Source organism: Athalia rosae, chromosome 6 (genome assembly GCF_917208135.1).
Source record: "Athalia rosae chromosome 6, iyAthRosa1.1, whole genome shotgun sequence".
In the NCBI taxonomy this organism is placed as follows: Eukaryota; Metazoa; Arthropoda; class Insecta; order Hymenoptera; family Athaliidae; genus Athalia; species Athalia rosae.
In genome coordinates this window covers 10,813,007-10,834,185 of record NC_064031.1, presented here as the reverse complement: position 1 = coordinate 10,834,185, position 21,179 = coordinate 10,813,007, and the positions used below count along the sequence as shown (strand labels likewise).

At 43.9% G+C, this 21,179-nt stretch overlaps 3 protein-coding genes across 5 annotated transcripts; 2 read left to right on the top strand and 1 right to left on the bottom strand.

The window, feature by feature from the left end:
• Positions 1-4,558: 4,558 nt before the first annotated feature.
• On the bottom strand, positions 4,559-17,086 carry LOC105688813 (synaptic vesicle glycoprotein 2C-like). Of its 3 annotated transcripts, none has more exons than XM_048657087.1 (16): positions 16,667-16,897; positions 16,497-16,565; positions 16,362-16,427; positions 16,121-16,282; positions 15,881-16,043; positions 15,301-15,422; positions 14,989-15,227; positions 14,694-14,890; positions 13,893-14,161; positions 13,505-13,664; positions 13,070-13,197; positions 6,375-12,993; positions 6,141-6,227; positions 5,807-5,969; positions 5,153-5,409; positions 4,559-4,844 (listed from the first exon to the last, which is right to left on the bottom strand). In XM_048657087.1, the coding sequence occupies exons 1-12, from the start codon at positions 16,674-16,676 to the stop codon at positions 12,956-12,958; spliced, it is 1,623 nt and encodes a 540-aa protein (XP_048513044.1). In that variant the 5' UTR covers positions 16,677-16,897; the 3' UTR covers positions 4,559-4,844; positions 5,153-5,409; positions 5,807-5,969; positions 6,141-6,227; positions 6,375-12,955. The 3 variants fall into 3 exon arrangements, with proteins under 3 accessions (XP_048513044.1, XP_012260786.2, XP_048513045.1); XM_012405363.3 differs by having other exon boundaries at positions 4,559-4,802; XM_048657088.1 differs by lacking the exons at positions 4,559-4,844; positions 5,153-5,409; positions 5,807-5,969; positions 6,141-6,227; positions 13,505-13,664 and adding an exon at positions 16,992-17,086 and having other exon boundaries at positions 12,782-12,993.
• A 20-nt stretch (positions 17,087-17,106) lies between these two features.
• Positions 17,107-19,073, top strand: LOC105688789 (outer dense fiber protein 3-like). The gene is made up of 4 exons (XM_048657090.1): positions 17,107-17,658; positions 17,745-17,960; positions 18,074-18,278; positions 18,353-19,073. Exons 1-4 carry the CDS (start codon positions 17,616-17,618, stop codon positions 18,609-18,611), a joined length of 723 nt encoding a protein of 240 aa, XP_048513047.1. The 5' UTR covers positions 17,107-17,615; the 3' UTR covers positions 18,612-19,073.
• LOC105688817 (outer dense fiber protein 3-like) lies at positions 19,024-21,053 on the top strand. The gene is made up of 3 exons (XM_012405368.3): positions 19,024-19,159; positions 19,670-20,051; positions 20,129-21,053. Exons 1-3 carry the CDS (start codon positions 19,054-19,056, stop codon positions 20,382-20,384), a joined length of 744 nt encoding a protein of 247 aa, XP_012260791.1. The 5' UTR covers positions 19,024-19,053; the 3' UTR covers positions 20,385-21,053.
• The last annotated feature ends 126 nt before the right edge of the window (positions 21,054-21,179 follow it).

Sequence of the window (21,179 nt, the reverse complement as noted above, 5' to 3'; positions counted from 1 at the left end):
AAATGAGAACGCAATCGTTTCATTATTTTGAGAAATTTTGTGGGCTGTCTTATTCCGCCTCGGAGACAAAAAATAAAAAAAAGGATCTCCGAGACGGTCCAAAACGTTGTTGCTGGCTTTGATTATTTATGAAAATCAACGAGATCATCAATCAAAGTCGTAATCTCGTTAATATTTTTTACCCAGCTTTTCCGTGCCGCCAGGGCTCCCGTATTCGAATGAATATCGTCTATTGTATATATACTGACAATGAGTAGATGTGGTCCAGAAACTCGGGAAGAGTTTACAGATGAAACTCTGAACTTTACACGTAATTCCCAGAACTTTCTCGAGAGCTATTCAAAACCGAGTCGACAATTGTCGCGAATTCCGTGTGTATACACACAGGTATAGTATACACGAGCTTTACATACCTGCATATTATTGCACATTGTATGGATCCCTACCTCTTCCCATTCAATATCTACGTCACGAAATTTCACGTATATACATACATGAAAAAAAGTCACCTACCGCGACTTCGACTGAACCGAACAGCCGAAGACGGAGATTCTTTTATTTTTCTCCTCTGCACAAATATATATATACCATGAGCTTCGTATCACGTATAGAGTCCGGCTTTTGGGTCGCGCTGCCCGGTTTATGAGACTTGAGTGCGCGGGATACTACTGAAAGGACAAAAACGAGAAGAAAAAAGAAGAAGAAAAATTGAACGACATGGAACTCGGCTACCCCGATAGATTTCAGCGTACAAAAGATGGAAATCAATTTTTGCCCTCACGTCAAAAAAAGCTACGAATCCTCGAGTTGTATGTAGAGTGAAAGAAAAAAAAAAAAAAAAACAAAAGGAAAAAAAAAATCACCGGAATTCGCCCCGGCACGTAAACGTACATGCTGTACGTACTGTGATATTCTAATTTAAAAAATATGATATCGATCAGGTATTTTCCCCGTTTGGTCCGTTTCATTTTTTTACTGCACATAAAAACCGAGGGGTTCGGTTATTTTTCGGTATGAATATTGACGGTTTGAATTTTTTTTTTTGTTTTCATCTTCCCATCAGGGATTATATGGACACAGATATAACTGCGGGGCGTTTAAAACGACGATACGCGTACTTCAGAATTTATTGTTCTGTTAAACGAATTACGAGATATTGCGTGTCGAGATTTTGATCAACGTGGTGTTGTTTGTTCTTTTTTTTTTTTTTTTTTTTGTCGAACTTCTATTTTTATTCAAAGCAGCTGTACCAGCGGCTACGCGGGCTTTGCACGGCGTTGAAAGTGAGAGAGAACCAAAGAACCAAAAAAAAAAAAAAGCGTTTCACGATCTCGACTACAATGGTGCGAAATAACGTCTGCATTCTTCGGTATTAACAAAGTACAATTTCCTCTCGGCAACACGGTGTGCTCCTATACCGCCATTCGTTGCGGTCGTTCCCTTGTGTTCGAAGTTGTCGCTGGAATAATACAAAGCCGTTCCAACGAGGTTGGCAATGCCGGGGAACCGTCGACAGACAGACACCTTCGTACCCTTAATAGATCCGGCTTTGCGTCACGTACAGAAATCGACCATACAACATACAATACCTTGCGCAAGGATAGCGTTTTATTCCGATACTACTTATGCACCGACACGCCACGCGAAATACACCCTCGTCACGAGGAATATCAAGAGAGAGAAAAAAAAAGAAAGGAACGAGAAAAACGCTAACTTTTCATTGCAAATTAACGTTGAAAAAACCTCTACATAGTTTCATTCGCAAACGTAACCCGATGGAAAGTGAGAACGTGACTAAAATAGGAACACACGAGCAAAAGTCAAATTAAAAATCATATAAATCGAGACCCGGGGCTCGTTTCGGACCAGACATCATTTTTCACATGTTTGTTTTCAACGGGGTGAAACCCACGTCGAGGGGTAGAGTCAAAAGAGAAATAGTTCCAAGTGAAAAATGTAAAAGGAAATAATGTATTTTCTTTTTCATGGTGTAGCGACACACTCCGGGTAACGGGGAAGCGTCTCATTAGGGCAGAAGCCGACCCTATAGTACGATCGTCGAGTCGGATAGGACTTCTTCGTCGTCACCCCTTTTTTCATTGTTCCATTTTTTTTTTTTTTTTTTTTTTATTATCTCCGGCAATTCTCGGCTTTGATTTCATCCGTTGACTACTCTCATTCATTCACGTTTTTCGTTACCTGCTCTTCTCGTTTCGATACTTATTCCCATTTTTTACTTCATCGTTTGGAAATTCGCGGTTTTTACCCCGAAGACCGCTGACCCCGTGACGCGATGGATTCAATCGAAAGTGTACACGAAATTACAATATAAAGTATACAGGTGTGTGAATATGTTGTATGTACTTATAATGTTTCCAGAAATTGAAACGTCGGAGTATCGAATAATGTTTCCCTGGTGAGAAAAGGAAAAAAAGTAGAGCGCAAACGACGGAAATATAACCGAGAGTATCCTGAGGTCCCGAGGAAACCGCAAAATATTTCATCCCTCAAAATAGCCGAAGGTGAAAACTACGTACGTAGATTATTCGAGTCACAATTTTGCGTGGAGCGGAGATGAGACCTCCCTAACGAACAAATTCGATTTTTCAAATTCAGTGAGATTAATGAAGAAAGACAAAGAGCGACAACTGAAATCCGGGCGAACAAGATGGTGGTGTTGTTGATAATTAAGAATTAGGAATATTTCAGCCATACCGCTACTTCGCGTAAAGTGTGCAGCAAAGCCGGAATATCAGGTGGGAGCTTTACGAGCGTTTACTTTTCTCTCGAGACCGTGATAAGGAATGATTAATGGCGGGAAAAGTGTAAACAAGTAATAATTAAACGGACAACGTTCTAATTTACTGATTTAAAATAACCCCCGAACCCCGTGGTATTACTTGAAAGTGTTTCGGTATTTTTCGATGAATAAAATTTTCCCGCTACGTACAGTAAAATGAAAAGAAATCAGTACTCGGCTAAACGGGCGTCGCTCGAAACTCTCGCAAATCTCGATCGGTTTAATCGACGGATTTGAAGATCCTCGGTTTTCGGGCCACCCAAATTCGTCGATGTCGGGCACACTTGATCGCTCGGGGAACACGGAACCTCCATTTATGAATAGCCCGGGCGATATCAGTGACGCCTGTACAACGGACTATACCGCTAAACACTTGTGACTCGCGTGGTCAAATTCAGCGAGCACTCGGAATACGGCGATCGCATGGGGTGGCGCAAATTGTTCGAGATATATATACGTATATACAATGCCTTGAATACACGGGTTCGTTGGTTTATGCAACACTTTACACCGGTAAACAATCTCCTGGGGTGAAACCTTCACTTTGTTTACACATAGAGCTGTTGCGATGAACTATAGTTACACCGACTGAATCGCAGCCGGAATAAATTTCTACCCTGTATACATCATCGGTATTATGGGTAGAAAAACAACCGCCAGTCGTCGTCGGGTCTAAACATAACCGCAGGGGTCGAGAACGGAAGGTCACGACGATAAAAAAATAAGGAAATAAAGAAACAGAATACGCACCAAGCGACGACGGGGGAAAAGATCGAGAGAAGAACGAACGTGAAGTTGCACTCGCATACGTTCGATGAACTGCTCGGGAGTGGTTTTAACGTGGGTCAAAGGTTGTTTGTTAATTACCACGCCCTTCGATCAAAACACATCGTCACTGCCTTCCAGAGTAGCAATCATGTTCATCCTGTACCAAGGTCGCTTTACTCGTTAGTAATACAAAGTTGAGTTAATTAAACTTTGAATCTAAGCGAGTTCCGTCACATCTCCTCTGATGTATGTGTGTTTGTATACCCGTATACAATATATACGCTGCGATGAGTGTATTTAAATTCACCGTATATTCGAAAGAAAGTAGAGGCTGCGTGTGGAATAAGTTTTCTAAAATTTGTGTAACAATTGTAGAGAGAATTTCGCCAAATTGTATGAAAAATTGAAAAGTTTTTCCATGAAAAGAAATGAACAAATATTTGTACATACATATATATACATATACAAAACCCCGTAGGTGTTTGAAAAAATAAAAGTAAAACAAAATAAAGAGAATGAAAAAAAAAAAAAGAAATAATAAAAACGAAAAACGTTTGCAAGCGGGAATTTATGGACATATTAGAGTACCTTCTCTTTTTGTTCACGTGTGAAAAAATGTAGAGTAATACAGGTGCAGAGGTTCGTTCCATGCAGTGTGCGTGACTCCGCTAGCCAGCCGTCTCTATGCTTCGTCTTCGTCTTCGTCTTCAAGTTACGGCTCGTCTTTGTGCTCCCTGTTTTCTTTAAGGGTTGCAAACTATAACGAGCGTACCATAGCGTCCCCTCGTTTTCGTCCAGCTTAAGGCTCTCTTCTCTTTAAAGTTACCGGCTCCCGTTCCCTACGAAGAAACATTTCTCGCGCTTCTGTCCCACTTTACGCTGCCCATTGTAACTCCCTCCGTGCAAAGAGCCTTTCCATTTTGACGTGACCAAATATTTGCCCAAGTTCGTCGGTAGCCGGTATTCCCGACTGTACCTACATTTTATGTTAAAAGAAAAAAAAAAAAAAAAAAAAAACATCCATATACATACATACAAGTATACAAGTCAACGGGTAGGTAATCTTACACCTCTGGCGATGAAACTACCGTAGTTATTTAAAATTCCGTAATAAAATTCTTAGGGTATTCCAACTTTTGAATACATGAACTTTCCGAAGATGATGTATACCGCGTCGGAAAAATAACCGAGCTGCTTAACGACCTTGTAAATTGATACGCCGGCAGTAATCTTACTGAAAAATAAATTTGAATTACATTATTAACGCCAAAGATATCTGAAAAAAAAAAAAAAATATTCCTTCGGCGTTGCTAACAAGGTTATTGAATTTCCCTAAAAAAATTTTTCACACCTTCGAATATTTTTCCGGAGTATATAAGGTCTGAACTTTGAGCGCGGTTTCTATTTTTTGTTTTTTTCTTTCTTATACGTCGCGAAATGTGCGTTGAAACTTTCCGTGAGTAAACGGGCGTATACGTGATAGGGTATCATTTTGAAATTTGGTTGGTCTCTCGAGGAACAAAAAAGAGGAGAAAAAAAAAAAAAAAAAAAACAACGAAAGGGAGAAAAAGAGAAAAACTGTACCTTTTGTAAAGCTGTAACCCAAAAGCTTTCGCAAAGCCAAGTGGGTGGTAAAATATCCAGGGGGATTTTGTGGCTTCCGTTAGCCGAACGGTCTGCCGCTCGCGTAAGCTCAAACCCTACACAGAAATCTACCGGACCACGTCGCGTTGTAGGCTCACAGTCGTGATCTCCTAGGTTCCATAAGCGTCTCAGAGCCAAAATAGGTATACACGATGCGATCCCCGTCCAAACTTCCAGCATCCGCGTTGGGACTGAATCTTAAAATAAAAGAAATAGACTACTGCAACCGACTCTGTGTATTTAGAGAAATCTGGAAGTTGAGCCGGCATATAGGGTAGGTTATCCCTGGAGCAGCAGAGGCGGCGGTGTAGCCGGCGTACGCGAGAAATCCCCAGGCGACTTTTCCCCCCGATTAGATTTAGCGATATCCTCGAGTTCCCCGAGACTAATAAAGACGATAGAAACCTGACGCCTGTTCGGCGAGGGCCAATTCAACGCAGGAACGTCAAAGGGCGTTGAAAGGGAAACTAACACTTGCACGGGAGCTCGTATACGGCACGAAGAGAAGTGCGAGGGTGAAAACCGGAGAAAAAAGTTCGATGAAATTTGCAAGCACACGTCAAACGCAGATACAGAAATAATATATTTACTCACAATAATAACACCCCGTTGTCGAGGGCCGTGATTAAACTGATGAAAAAACTTTCTTCCAGTCGTATCGGCCATCTAAGGAATTCACGTCACTCGTGAATGATCCAAATACATCACCGGTAATCTTATCGCCAATAATCGATTAGTTTCCATCAGAACTGTAGAACTATAGAAAAAACTTTTACCGCACATACATGAAATAGAAACTCTTATTCCCAAGCCATTAGCCTTATATATTACAAAACTTGCGAATTAAACGGTACAAGGTAGGATTCACGCGACAATCCCCCTCCCCCTTCCCCCCTAGCCATTGTTATACGCCATTAATACTTCTTACCTCGGGTGGCAGCTGGTACATGTATTTCAAGCCGTGCCTACAGCTCGGCACCAATTTATTGCTCGCGTAGGAACGTACAGGGTGAGTCTTATCAAAAAGTTAGAAAACGGGTTGGATTTAGCGTTCGGGATAACGCGTCCATTTGACGAATAAGGCGGGTAACAGCGGTAGGAACGAAATCAGAGGAAAACAAGAATTATGGCCGCTCTTCATACTTACAGACAATAACAGTACCTGCTCATTGCCGTCGTTGTCAACACGTAAACACCGAGCCACCATCACGAAGATCTCCGAACCGACTGAAGAGCTGATTCGAAATAAATGTCACGAATACACAGTCGTCGTAGTCCCCACCTCTGTGATAACTCGCCTAGTTGTTCGAACGAGTGTCAACTAGTCGTAAGTCCAACCTAGTCTGAAACATTGACAATACTCACCCTGTACGATTGGGCGGCTCCGTAGCAAAGCGCACCTGCTGGCCGATAGGTTTGATTCCGATCCGAGAAATTGGATTTTCCACGTATCCCTTAATTGCCGCGTTCAAATTTAGCTAAAGGCAAAATCCTCCGTTCGACCGTTAGTCCCAGGGGTGGAGTCAACCTCTTGTCATCGTGCTTTGGGAAGCAGAGCGAAACCACTTGGAAAACCGCTATTTAAGATGGGCGAATCTGCCAATCAGCCCTTCCAAACTGACTGACGGAGGGACGAGGCAAAACGGGAGCTTGTCGCGAACTGCGTGATCTGCTTTATTCCGCTGCCCGGTGACGGGTGCGGACCGTTACGGTTTCAGGTTGGGTACGAACAAGGTACGGATCCGGCAGGTATATCGGGCACTCGCCGCCCGATTCGAAACCTCCGGCACCGGAATGGAGTTGCGAGGAGGAAAGCTCACTTGGTATGCATCGATGCGCGGACCCACGTCAGCGTAGAACAAACAACTCTTCAAATCCACTCGTTCGTCGTTTCGTTCAAAAAAATTTTTATCCGGCCATTCGAACTGCGGAGGTGAAAAATATACCAACGCGACGTTCGATTTTTTTCAGATAATGAACAGTTCTAGCTCCGTGTACTCGAAAAATGATAGGGAAGAAAAAAAAATTCTAAAATCTTCTCCTTCCTATTGTCTTTTTGCAAACAGATGAAAGAATTGAAAAATTGAACGTATTGAAATTTTCATGCATATACAACCTACCTACGGTACATTTTAAGAGGCAACTGGTATCACGAGCTGCGTGATATCGGATTTGATTTACCTTTTCAGAATCGAGGAAATGTAATAAAAGGGATGGGCGGCAGATCTATCCGCGCTACTTTGAAGCTTTGACTCAATTTAGAAGCTAGCAGATACGCCTACTCGAGAGCAATTTTGTTTCTTTTATTCAGTTTATTTTTCTCTTCTTCGTTTTTTTTTTTTTTTTTTTTTCAATATTCTTACATCGCTTTTTTCCTCATGTTGTCGTTTATTCGGGAGTTTGAAAGTTCCGAGCGAAGGATCCGTCTCCGTTTTCGAGTGCCTCGCATTCGATATACGGAATGGTATGGGGAATAAGAAAATCCCGGGAACGGGGTGCACCTGAGAAATTCGGTAGCTGATGATAAGGACTGACGAAATTTCACTTGCGAAATATTTCAGGGGGGGACGGGATATTATCTATTTCGAGTCGCTCTGTCATCGGGGATTCGCATTCGCGATTCCAGGGGCATTGAATCGCCCTCGATTACCCCCTTTCGCATTATTCAAGAGTAAAAGTCACGGGGTCGCGCGATCTCGAATCTTTTACGCAGCTAAACTTTTTCAACGAGAGAATTAAAAAAGTTTCCTCCAATCGTCCGAAATAGGATACCCCTGCAGTCCGGGGTCAAAGATTCAATTCTTCGCCACTGTACGCACCTGGTCTGACGCCTCGAGGGAAAAAATTCGAGGATCACCGTTCGACCCGGAGCAAATGTTCGCACTCGACGTGACGTGCGTAACGTTTAACGTTCGCCGAAGCGTAGAAGGAGAATTTCATTCGCCACGATTCGACTTCTCGGCTCGTCTCTTCGATGAGCAAACTATCGGAAAGTTTTTTGCATTCGAATACTTCCCCCCGCGTATTCGACAGTTGAAATTTTCGGCATCATCCACGCGATACGTCGGCTGTACACCGTTACTCGTGGGTTCCGGACGATCACCCGGCGATTCTTGGATTGATTAATCAATTGCAACCACCCCGTAGCGTAATTAGGCCCATATTGTCCGCTCACGTCTTCCGTAACACCGACGCCAATTTGTGCTCTCCTGTATTATACCTACCCTACCTAAATTCTACCTGATTTCGTCGTTCTAAGCCGTGTAATCACTCCGTCGCAATCCTGACTCCGATCTCATAAGTCACTCCACGCTAATTGAGCCCTCGAGATTCTCATCCCCCAAGAATTCGAGGCCAACGAACGCGAGCTGCCCTCGCTTAATTCTTTTCAATCTGAGAAATGTTCCACGTCGATCCGGAGCACATTTGGCAAAACATTTGATCTCGTCCGGGGCATCGTTTGTGCGACGGGGGCGGATAGGGGGAGAAATGTTTTACGTTTCGTTCGAAAAAGCTGGCCCCTCTCGTCGCCGACAGCTTGTCGAGTCTCTCCAGTAATCCGATTTTCGAATGTCGACAGACCCGATGGCGAGAGGAGAGCGAAGAGGAGGAGGAGGAGGAGGGAGGAGGAGGAGGCTGATGCCAGATATTGCAATGGCGGTCAAGCAGAAAATACATCCTAGCCAGACGTTCGTTCGACCTGGAGATATAGTAGGCCAACGTAGGCCAGGCTCATTTCACGGTCAGTTGGTACGAGCAATATAGGTGCCCTCTTCCTTATCCTCCCTTTGACAGTTTTCTATTCCTTTTCTCTTTCTTTTCATTCGTTTCCTTTCTTCTTCGTTTTCTTTTTATTTTATTATTTTATTTTTATTTTTATTTTTTTTTTTTTATTTTTTTTTTTCTACTCCGTCCGGGTACCTCTCACGGTCCGCTTTATCGAAGAATAACACAAACGTGCATTTAGGGTATAAAATAGGAACGTGACGGTAAACCCGATCGGTGGATCCGAAATCGAGAAAAGCTTTCTCCGATCGAAACTTCGGGGAATCTGAAGCGTTCGCGCGGTCTGCATTAAAATACACGAAATTATGTAACCGGTTTTAGAATTATCGTCGCATGAATCGCGTTACTCGAATCAGTACATCGCAGTGTGCCAGGGCGAGAGGTGACGTCGAATAGAGTTGAAAAAAAAAGAAAAAAAAAAGAATTAAAACGAGGCAAAAAATATAAAAAGAAGGGGCGATCGGGGAAATTTAAAATGGTCGTAAGCAGCTAGCCGACAAAACTGCACGGTCGAGGGAATGACGTGACATGAAGTAATTACTCGGAAAACAGCAGCGAGCTTTTACGAAGTCGTTCGTTACTTTTTATGGTACGAAGATGACGTATTTACGGATTATATATAGTTCTCTAACACTATATGTGGGTTACACACTTTCTCTTTTACGTTAGGATATTTGGGGTGATCGGTCCGAACGCTCACGAAATCCAATTTACGTCATGAGAGGTGAAAAAATGTAGATCTACGTCCGAGTTTAAAGAGTGTTCCATAAAAACGTTGTATAGAACGATTTTCAAATTTTCTACGTCGATACAAATGAAAAAACAAAATAGGTGTAAAAGGAAAAACTACCCGTGCCTACGAATTTCGGGTGGGGTTGAAACTTGCACGGTGTAAGGTGGATGAATAAATAGGAGAGGTAAGAAGCTGCAAATTCTATCGGTTGTTTTACCGTCTTCTTCTTTTTCTCGGGGAACCGGGCGCCCCGGCGGGAGTGTGTCGGAACGCGTTCAATCTCATCTTATATACTCAATTAAACCAGCGTAAGTCCCCCGTGTGCCTCACGTTAAAAGGTGCTGCTCTCTAAACCTGGCGGCGGTACGCGATAAAGCGAAATAACCCGACGTGAAACGTTGTGAAAATCGCTACCAGCGTCACCTCGGCCTGTCGAGGAGAACGGAGAGAAGAGGCTGTGAAATAGAGAAGAAAGTGAGAGAGAAGAGGAGAGAGGAGAGAGGAGAGAGGAGGGTTATATATAGGCGAATTCAATTCCAGCCACACTCTTTCCTTACACTCGATACATAGCATAGCTATATGTATACCGGGATGTATTTACCCGAGGTGTCCTGATGCCGCCGGTGTTGCTGCTACCGTTGCAGAACTCCCGGCAACACAACTTATAGGTAGACTCGCCGACGCGGGACGTATATACACAGATTGAAAAGTTTCGATCCTCGATAGCCGCCGATAAGATCGTTCGAATCTTCATTGATACGAAACAAGGTTATACGCCAAGTATCAACGACCCCCCACCTCGTCGTATACCTATTTCCCTTCACTTTTTACGTCATTCCTCCTAGAGGTAAAAAGGTTTTCGTTCGGCCTAGAAATAAGCGATTCGCGAGTCTACCCTCCGCTGCTAACTTATATATCTCTCGCAACTTTGTACCCTCGGCTGTGTTTAGTTAGGAAGAGGATCGCGATAAAACAAATATATATACACGCGTTTAACCCCGAGGTGAAAATACGAGGAGCCGTCATACGTGATCGAATAAAGTACGCGCGATATAAATCCGCAAAGTTTTTTTTTTTACCGCCAAAGATTTTACGTTCGCCCGTTCGTATACGTGGTCCCCTGTACGTTTTGTCAGGTGTCGATTATAACCCGGGTGAAGTAGACGTATACCGCAGAGGCCGTTTCGCCATTAGAGCATCAAAGGACAGACCTACCCGCTTTTGACTCATCGCGACGATCCCCCCCCCCGCGGTTCTCCGGTCCTCCGCAATTCCACCCACCGTATAGCCACACCACTTGCCACTTGCTAACAAAAACACGAGTTGAAATTAGTTTTTGTTATCAGAGTTGGGGTGGGGGTACGCGTGGTTGAAAACGGAAAAACGAAGCGGAGCAAAAAAAAAAAGAAAAAAAAGCGTGACAAAAAAATAAATAAATAAATAACGAAAATCTCTGTACACTACGCGGTCGGCCCGCTGCAGCCTGCACGCGCGTAATGAACGAGCGAACGAGGCTAAAAAGAGTTAGAGAAAATTGTAGGAAATAAAAAGAGAGAGAAAAAAAAAATAATACAGAGCTGAAGGTACGAGGGGATTATTTTTCGGTCGACCTGAATTGCGGCGGTAATTATTATCCCAATACCAAAGTGAACCGCACCCGGAATACAGGGAAAAAGTTTAACGAGTACTCGGAGAATTTTCTTTTTTCCTGGGTTGACTGTGAGTTGTTGAAGAACAAAATATACGATATATATATACATCTATGATCTGTACAATAAGGGTGAAATGGAGCTTATCAGGAGTCAAAAAGTGTCGCGATCTCGACAGGGAAACGAAGAAATTGGGAATCGGGAATCCGCCTTTTATCGAAAGTGTTATGGACCGAATCGTTTAACCGAATGCCCGGTAGAGAAATAAAAATCTAGACATCGGGGAGAAGGGAGGGGCAGTGAGCACCTGAACACGAAAAGGACCAAACGTAGATATCGGAGAGAAGAAAGACATCCGCAAGGAGAAAGAAAACAACCAAATATCCGGCGGCCCGTGGGACGAACGAAAGGAAGCTGAAGAGGAAACCGATTGTCAGGAGTCCATGGGACCGGAGAGGGCTATTATCGAGCGTGATTAAATTTCCTTTGGCTGGTAAGTTTAATAACACGGGACCTTCGTAAAATAACATTACCTGCGCCATGGGGCTCTCGGGGAAGTAACGTGCGCGGCGAAACGGCGGAAAACGTGAACGGATGTACCCGCACCCTACCGAGACCTGGATTCACCTATGTATGGAAATTAAAGCCAAATACCGGCGAAACGTACCGGGTATCCACCATGTCGATGACCGACGGGGAGGGGTGAGGAGTCGGTACCGTTTCAAATTGAATCGAGATTGCCGAATAGATGTGGTCAATCGCTGCGTCGCTTACCACTAGCCTCTGGACCTTTCCCCACTCATATTCTCATTTTATTACTGTACGTATATAGGTGCGCTACAGCGATAGGAGGAAATTACGTTGATTTCAATGTGCAAAAATATTAAACCTCTTCGAGTTTCGATTGGTCATCAAATTTTTAGAATAGGAAATATTCAGGAACGATGTATGTAGAAACGGCTTCTAATGAGAGGTCATTGAGTCAGTTAATAGACAGAGAGAGAGAGAGAGAGAGAGAGAGAGAGATATCTGTGAGCTTGTGAAAATGAGGAATATCAATAGTATACAATATGTACATGTATACCTATAAGTCCGTGAAATAATGTGGAACCGCTAGGGTAAGCGGATCCTGCATTCTATCGGTGAGTACCTCAGTTAATCGGCTTACTAGATTCAAATAGAACAATAGCTGAGCTTGAGCCTCATGCGAAGTGAAGAGATTTCGTTACGGCTGCAATGACGCGATACGTCATGCCGTCGGGAACGAAAGTTAGCAAAGTCGTGATGTTGAGTCGATTAATCCGCGATTGTTCGGATCACTTTTTTTCTACACCAACACCGTGTCGAATATAGTCCGGACAAACGAAGGGACGGTCTTTTTTTTTTACAATGGTCCAGAAAATTGACAATCCGGGGTGATAGTGCGGTTGGTTTTTTTTTTTCCGTGTATTTCGAAATATAAAAATTTGCTCCAATTCGCCGTTGATATTCCGCCAGCAGGGCCCTGCGGGCAAATCCATATTCGTTCTCGAATTACCTGTGTTAAGAAATTCTCATCTCCGTCCTGTGCGTGGCTCACTTGTCGGGGACTGAAATAGCGAGAAGAGCGCAGACTGAAACACAAAAATAAAAAAAAATAAAAAAATCATGAATTCACGATTCGAAAGAGAAATCGTTGCGGTGACTCACTCAACGTCACGCATCCGAGTCCTATCAGAGTTATTCCGCAGTAAGTCTCGATGAAAATTCCAATCACATTCCCGGCAACGCCAGTTCCGAAACGTCCGCAAGTCAAAGTCAAGGAAACCGCCATGGCTCTGTAGCACATCGGACAAAAGAAACTGATCAGAACCAACAAAAGACAAATTTCATCCTGCCTTTTATTTCGCGAAGGATCCTCCGGCTAATTGAAAGGTTTGGCGATAATTACCTATCCGCCATTTTATTTTCTCTCTCTCTCTCTTATTCTTCGCTTCTCCTTAGCTATACTCATTTCCGTCCCTCTCTTTATCTCGTTCCCTCTTTCCCAAATTACACCGAACGAAAACGTACGCAAATCGAATTCAATATTTGTTCTTCATCTTTTCCAATCTAATACAAAAAAAAAGAAGAGCTCACACCCACCTCAGATGAGTCGGGTAAGCGTCGACGATCGCAGCACCAAGAATACTAACGCATGTCCCCGAGAGCACGATGTACGCCGACATAAGAACCGTCACCGTGATCTCGTCTCTCGCAAAATACGATCCGATACCCGAAATTCCACTCAAGCACAACATCGAAACTGATCGAAAGCGGAAAAATTCATCGTTTCGTTAGCGACGTTTAACAAGTACTGTCTCAAAATTCAGGGATAATTTCGATTGGTGAATGCAAAATGATCCGAATGCTTTTCGATGTGTTTCAAATGAACACTGATGGTATTTAACGAACAAAAGGTATGAGTTCAAGTGCATTCCACGACTCCGTTGGAAGAGCGTTTCAATATTTGTCCTAGATGAGGGATACGTACCCAAGACTTTTCGTTTACCAAAGAGGCTAACGAGCCCCCCGTAAGCACCGTAAGTAACAACGTAGAAAGCGCCGAGAACAAGGCTGCTCATGTAAACACCTGTCCTTATCTCGTCGCTACATTCGGTCGTTTCCAAGGTGGCGTAGGACGTGATGTTTACCTGGTAGGCGACAAATTCGCATATCGTTTCAGGTTCGGAATTACCGACGCCAACGTCCGAGGTCATCATGTTCAGAATGTTCGGCATCCACAGATAGAGACCACCCGAACTTTACGAGCATGTAACAATGGGAACACGAAATTCGATTAAAATTTCAAATTTTCCGACCGAGGCAAAAAACCTGGAACCTGAAACGGCCCTGAAAATTTACCTTGGATGCGGATAACGATTGTTCAAAAGTTAACGAACACCCCGCATCCTCGACTAACACGTGGGAATAATGTGCAATTTATAAAATGGAATGAAAGGGGAAGGAGAATGAAAAAGGGAAAATTAAAAAAAAAGAAATGCGAACGGCCACTACACCGTGAAATCTGTGGCACAAAACGCGAATTATTGTCCGAAGGACCGTGCATAGGATAGTGTACTTGAATCGAAAGCTTTCGTTAAATCATTTTAACGAGCACGTCGTGCTGCACTAGACAAACATCAATTCAACGAGCAGGTAGGTATTCCTGATTGGAACTCGGCGAATCTATAGGTTCGCAGCTAAAATTACTTCTGGTTCAAGGTAAAACTACGCTGGTTACGGATTTGCTCTTACCAAAATTAAAGCCGTATATATACCGGAGTAAATGTACCTGCAGTAAATACCGAATTGAAGTGTGCAGAAAAGTAGAGTGGTCCAACCGTACGGTTTGCGAAATAAGGGCGCCGTTTGTCGCCAGATTACGTCGGCGAGACCCCTAGGCGTGAACGAAACCCGAGGAGAAACGTGCGGCGTCTCATTCGCTGTATCGTCAGCGGATCCAATTTTCTCGAACCTCAGACTTTTAACCTGCAGTGTCGAACGGAAGCGGAAAAGATATGTTTATTTTTATCGCGGATCGATAATCGAACGTACATGTGTGTATATATATATATATATACTCTTACCGGATAATTTTCTGGACTGTTACCAGAATTCTGGGCGTAAATATTTTTCAACACTTCAAGGGCCGCCTCCTTCCTACCAACCGACATGAGGAACTTTGGACTTTCCGGCAGGTAGAGGAAGATCGAACCTTCGAAAAGAATGAGAGAGCTTGCGATCGCGATGTAGAGCCGCCACGAACCGTACAATACGAAACCGAGATCCCAATTCAACTGCACGGGCAGAAGAAGCCAGGCCAAACCTGTTTGCGCAAAATTATGGAAATATTGATTTTTCATCGACGCGTCTTTTCGCATATCCGATTAATTGATCACCTGGTATCAGGAGAAAACCACCGGCGATAAAACCACAGGTCCAAGTGATGATCCTCGAGCGCTTCGAGGCCGGTAAAAATTCACTGAGGTAAGCGTAAACGGTCGACGTCGTTCCGCAGAGGCTGAAACGAAGATCGCCGCATTGAAATAATATTCGGAATTCGGCGACTGGATTTCATGTAAAATACACGTGATAATATAATCTCGATTACGCGGATGGAAGAATTTAAAGGAACTGATTATGACAAAAAGAGAAAAAAAAGAAAAGAATCAACACCGAATTATAAAAAGAAAAATTTCCCGCCGCGGCTCCGTACGGCTGAGCAAGTAAATGAATAAACCGAATACGGTGCGGGAATATACGCGGAATTCCACGCTACCCGGCTTATGTTCACGTATAAACCCCGCGGGTGACGATTATAATTTCCGCAGGGAATTTAAAAAATAAAGGGATTAAAAGACAGCGCCCAGCAATGCGAGTAAATTAAATCGGACGGAGCATAGTAGGCGCGGGTGTTAAAAACTCCGGAACGTAATTCGCAATAAATTCAGATAGTGTATAATAGAGGTAAAAGCTCACAATACTCCTGTTAAAAATCTGAAAGCTATAAAAATGCTGGCGTTCGGAGCGAAACTTGATATGAAACTTGACACCCAAGTCGTGTAGGCGGATACCACGAGAACTTTCTTCCTCCCAAAAGTGTCCGCTGAAAAACCCCACGTGTGAGCGCTTATCACCATGCCTGAAGAAAGAGCATGCGAAACAAAAAATGAAAATCAAGTACAGAATGTCACTCTCTTGCGGTTCGCCGTTTCTCACCCCAGTAGGTCATGCCGGACAAGTAACTCTTCTCCGTGACGGTCAAGGCCAGGTCGCACTGAGCCGCTGGAATCATAAAACTTATCCCGGCGGCCTCCAAGACCATCGACAACAGGGACAATCCCGAAGTGAATATCAGAACGGCGTGGAACCGCCCGAGACCTGGTAGAAAAATTTACAATTTTCGGTGAAACTGGGAGACAATCGGAAAATATACTTTCGACAAATAGGCACACCCCACCTGTCAAATTGATGGCCTCCTCCAGCTCGGTACCCTCATCTTCTAATCTCGTTGAGAACTTATTTTCTGCGGACGAAAACTATTCGTGAAAACCAGCTGAAATCCGCCAGAGAATTAAGTAAAGTGTGCAACTACCTGTGAAGTCGGTGACCTTCTCCAGATCTATTTCTTCGTTCCTCGTTTCGCTAACTCCGTTATTATTACCTGCGAACCAAGAGGTATAATTAATTCGTTAAGAATTGTGTATTTCAAAAGTGTAAATATGAAGCTCGAATGGCGACGTTTAGCCGTTGTTATATTATTACCCTCTGCCATGTCGGTCTCTCATGCTTCGTTGTTCGCTGATTTGTGCGTTCTACACCGGAATCACCTTAGCTCCCCTTCAGAGACGGTGGGGCTTCCTTATCTCCCGCATAATATAATTGAAAGAACAAACAGAGGAGTGGGCATCAATTTTAGACACCGAATTATTACCCTGGGTCGGTTGCCACCGCTCTACATAATTAGCATCACCACCGGCAGCAGCAGCTCTGGAGCTATTAGAACAGAAAACTGTCAGAGGCGGGTGCTCGAGCGCATAAATCATCGGCTCGGCAATTGTTTACCTCCTCAGAGCCTGCGGGTACATACCGAGAGCGTGTCACTCAAGAGCACCTCGAGATATTTGCGTTTCTGGTGTGCGATTCAATAATTCACTATGTCAGGGAACTGTTTTGTTCGTTACCCTGTACCGGTACACCTGAAATTTCATTTATTTACTTTCACATCTTACGGAAACAAGAAATACACGGATTTATGTTTATTGGGCGACAATACTTCTCTGTCGCCGTACGAGTAAATTTGAATATCTCAATTCTATGAATCGATTCGTATTGTTCGGGATATTTTTCATGCTGCTTCGGTATAGCCCACTGCATCGGGTGTCATAATCGGTTTCGTTGCACTTTGAAAATCATCGGATACTCCGAAGTTTGGCACGAATATATATGCATCCGCGTTCCGAATCGGTCTATCGTGAATTTATCGCCAAAAAAAACTAGAAACTAGAAACAGACCAACCGATGCCAACGGGCAACCGTACGATCCGCGGAAGACAAAAGCGTGCGAAAAAACCTTCGATCTGAGTTTTGACACACGTTTCGTAACCACTTTATAATCAATGTATACGTACGTTGATTTTTTTAATAAAAATATTCAATTTCTTCGAACGGAATTTTTATAGTCTATATATGTATGTAAAGTATTGCTAGGATAATGGACGAAAAAGAAAAACCGAAGCTCAGCTGCGCGGCGAAGGGTGAGAATTCGTGCTGCCCACCGTACTTTTGGGCTAAATTCGTTATTAATTCTCACCCCGTTCCATCGGAAACGTGATCCATATAGCGAGTCCTGGACCGGCTTATCTGTTGCCCAGTCTTGTGGGGTACAACGGGCACGATCCATCAAGATATCGCTGCCCCGCGTTCACGATGAGGACGCGAGTCGGCACGAATATTTTAGGCTTTGGACCCGGTCCCCGTTACAACATCGAAGGACAGACGAATTACGGCGTTCAAAAAGCCCCGGCTTACACAATCGGATTCCGCGATGGCGGAAAAAGTATGTGATCAACTCGGTACATTGAAAACCCCATTCGAAATAAAAAGCATGTTAAAAATGGAACGATGGAAAAAACACCACCCTCGTACAATATACCGTCTACGTAATCGCAGTGGCCAGCTGCAGCGGCCCTGGACCAGGTGCGTACAGTCCGGAAAAATGTCCACCGATGAATCATAGCGTCAGACCGGCGGCCTTCTCTATGAAGAGGCGAACGAACGACCACATGTCGGGAGACGGACCGGGACCAAAATATCTGATACCCTCGTGCCTGGGCCCCAAAGTTCCCGACAAAACAGCCACGGGAGCTTTTTCCATGTGAGTTATAGTGCCGTCGTTGCGTGTCTTCGGTGGAATCGAATGGGGTGTAATTTGTTTTTTAATCTATGCAGCGCGGGTCGTCATGGGAAAGATCATTGCGACGGGAGTCCGGGTCCCGCGGCGTACAATAATCAAAATTACAACTTGGTCAAGCGTAAACTTCCGGCGTATACTTTGGCTTCGAGACTCGGTTCGTTCAACGTTGGATGCGGTCCAGGTCCTCGATATTACCCTCAATATTTCGGGGGAAAGAATCCGCCGAAGTTTACCTTCGGCGTGAAACACAGCGAATGCGCACCACCGGCGATCACCGAATTCGACGAAGAGTGACCCCGGTACGGCGAGGGCCGTGGGATTATTATTTTCACATATTGTGATCGTCTGTAATTGTCCGATGGTTTAGTAAATTGCGCTATAAAGCGGTCGTTTTATTAACTGATCTCGTCTCGTGACATTGAAAGTTTTTTTACTTCGAACTGCGTAGACTCATGTGAAACTGATTAGAATCGGAGTTAATAGTCTCGCTAAAATTAGAACGAACTCGCGCGTGCGGGGATTATTTTCTGCGATAAGAATTTCCGTATCGAGTTGGAAAAAAAAAGGAGAAAGAGGGGAGGCGAACAATAGCAGGCCGTGACCACGGATATGTCCAACATTTTCATTTATCTTTAGGGTTAAAAATCAACGCGGTCCGAGGAAATGGATTAAAAGCAAACTAATACTTTAGACATCAAAATTTCACGTACAATTGTAACAAAATTTATTTATTATCATGCCAAAGAAAGACGAAGGAAGCAAGGGCGATGACGCGAAGAAGGGAGACTCAAAGTCGGATAAAAAGAAGCCGAAGAAATCCAGCGGTTGCATCGGGAATAAAAGTAAATTTTGCTGTTCAACGATGTCACGAACGATATACTTATGAAATTACTCAATTACAAAGACTCCTGTTTCCTTTTTTTTCCCCTGCAAATGGAACGCGCGTAACTTTCAGTCAAAATAGAGCACGAACATATTTTTCGCGGAGGTATTGCGCCCTGTGAGGATTTCAATTCAAATCAGCGCTGAGAATATCGCATATTTTATCGATCGTAATATACAAATGGGAATACCATGTACTCTGATTCGTTTTGCACCCAACTTTAAACTTACTTCAACATCGTATATTTACCCAGATTGTGAGCGAGACAAGGTTAAAGGAGTCGCGGTATCGCAATTTATGACATTCTATTACGTGTCCCATGATCACGCTGCAATTGTCGTGTTTGGCCTATCGTTGTATCATTTCTTACCCGCGTGGCGGTAAATTATCGTCTACGCGAATACGGAGATATATTTTTATCGCGTATTACGGAACATCGTGTTTTTTAATCGAATCTTCGTACCGCCAGGTCCCGGACCAGCTCAATATTTACTTCCGCCCCTGACCGGATATCCTCGTCACGACACCACCAAGTATCGAAACCCAGCGTTCTCCCTTCGAGGCCGACAAACCGCGTCGTTGCCCTGCAACAGTCCCGGGCCAAAGTACAACGCGAAAAAACCTCCGAAATACCCTGACCCCAAGTTCAGCATCGGATCTCGCGGTACGTCGGTTGTGAAATCGTGTACTCCCGGCCCCTACAAACTTCCGGATGCTCCGAGGGCACCGATTTTCAGTATCGCCAGCAGAACGAACCCCAGGAGTGCCGGTGTGACGCCAGGACCTTACAATCTTCCGCCCGTGATGGGCTGCAATGTGATTGAAAAACCAGGGGCACCTTGTTTCACCTTGTATGTAAAAAGCGACTGTACCCCGCCCACCCGGAATTTCGGTGACTTAAATTCGTGGGAAATTTTTTCATTCGCAGCGGAGCTCGCCCTTACGGGACGAGGTGCGACGGCGGCCCCGGGCCAAAGTTCGGGCCGATGAACTTGGACGTAGTAAAACCGAGGGCACCCAAGTTCAGTCTCAGAGGCAGGCAAACGGGAGGTTCGAAATCATGTGGCCCCGGACCGAAGTATGACGTGAGCTACAAGTGCAAATGCGCACCGAAGTTCACCTTTGGTATCAAACACAGCGAGTGCGCACCGCCTTTGATAACGGAGTGCGATGATAAATGTTGAAACTCACACGGTGCTTTTGGGTGAAATGAAATTAAATATTTACACGAAAACGAACGCAACGCTTCATTACTCGTAATCGGATAATCGACTCGCGAAAACACCAGCAAAACTCACCTCAAATTAGAAAAATATATCGATACTGATTCTACGGATCATCGATACCGATACCGATACCGATAGGATTTGTTTTAGTCAAGTATACTTCGTCATCTCTTCTGCGCCATCGATGGAGCAGAGCTGGAAAGTAGTTTGTAAGCGGCGTCGGTAAAATATGGAAGGAAATGTTCGCAGTTCAAGACACCCTTTGATAAATTACAGCGCGAGTGATACCATTTTCTTTGTACAGCGTTATCGATTTTTCGTTACTCAGTTTCACCTGCTATCATCTGTTTGCGATTTACGATATGAAATTGCTAATCGGATTAAACTAAAGAGCATTTGCTAATTGAAACGGTATCTCTCGATAATCGCCCTTGAATTTTCTCAAACAAGCGAAATCCTCCAGATCACAAATTTTAACAACAATTCCGGAAAAATAGTAGCAATAGAAGAACATAAGAATACGAGAGATTGTAGAATGTGAGAAAGTCGACGTGTTTCTCTAGCCGATATTATCTACCATTGTGTATCGAGTTCGCGTATAAAAGAGAAACACATCGACACCTCGCAAGCATATCCAATATTCTGCAGTCTCTTATGAAATTGTTATACAAATAATGTCCCATAGGTTCCCTACGATACAATTCGTACCCAGAGAAACAGTCCTTACCAACCAGGTTATACCGATGACAGTCT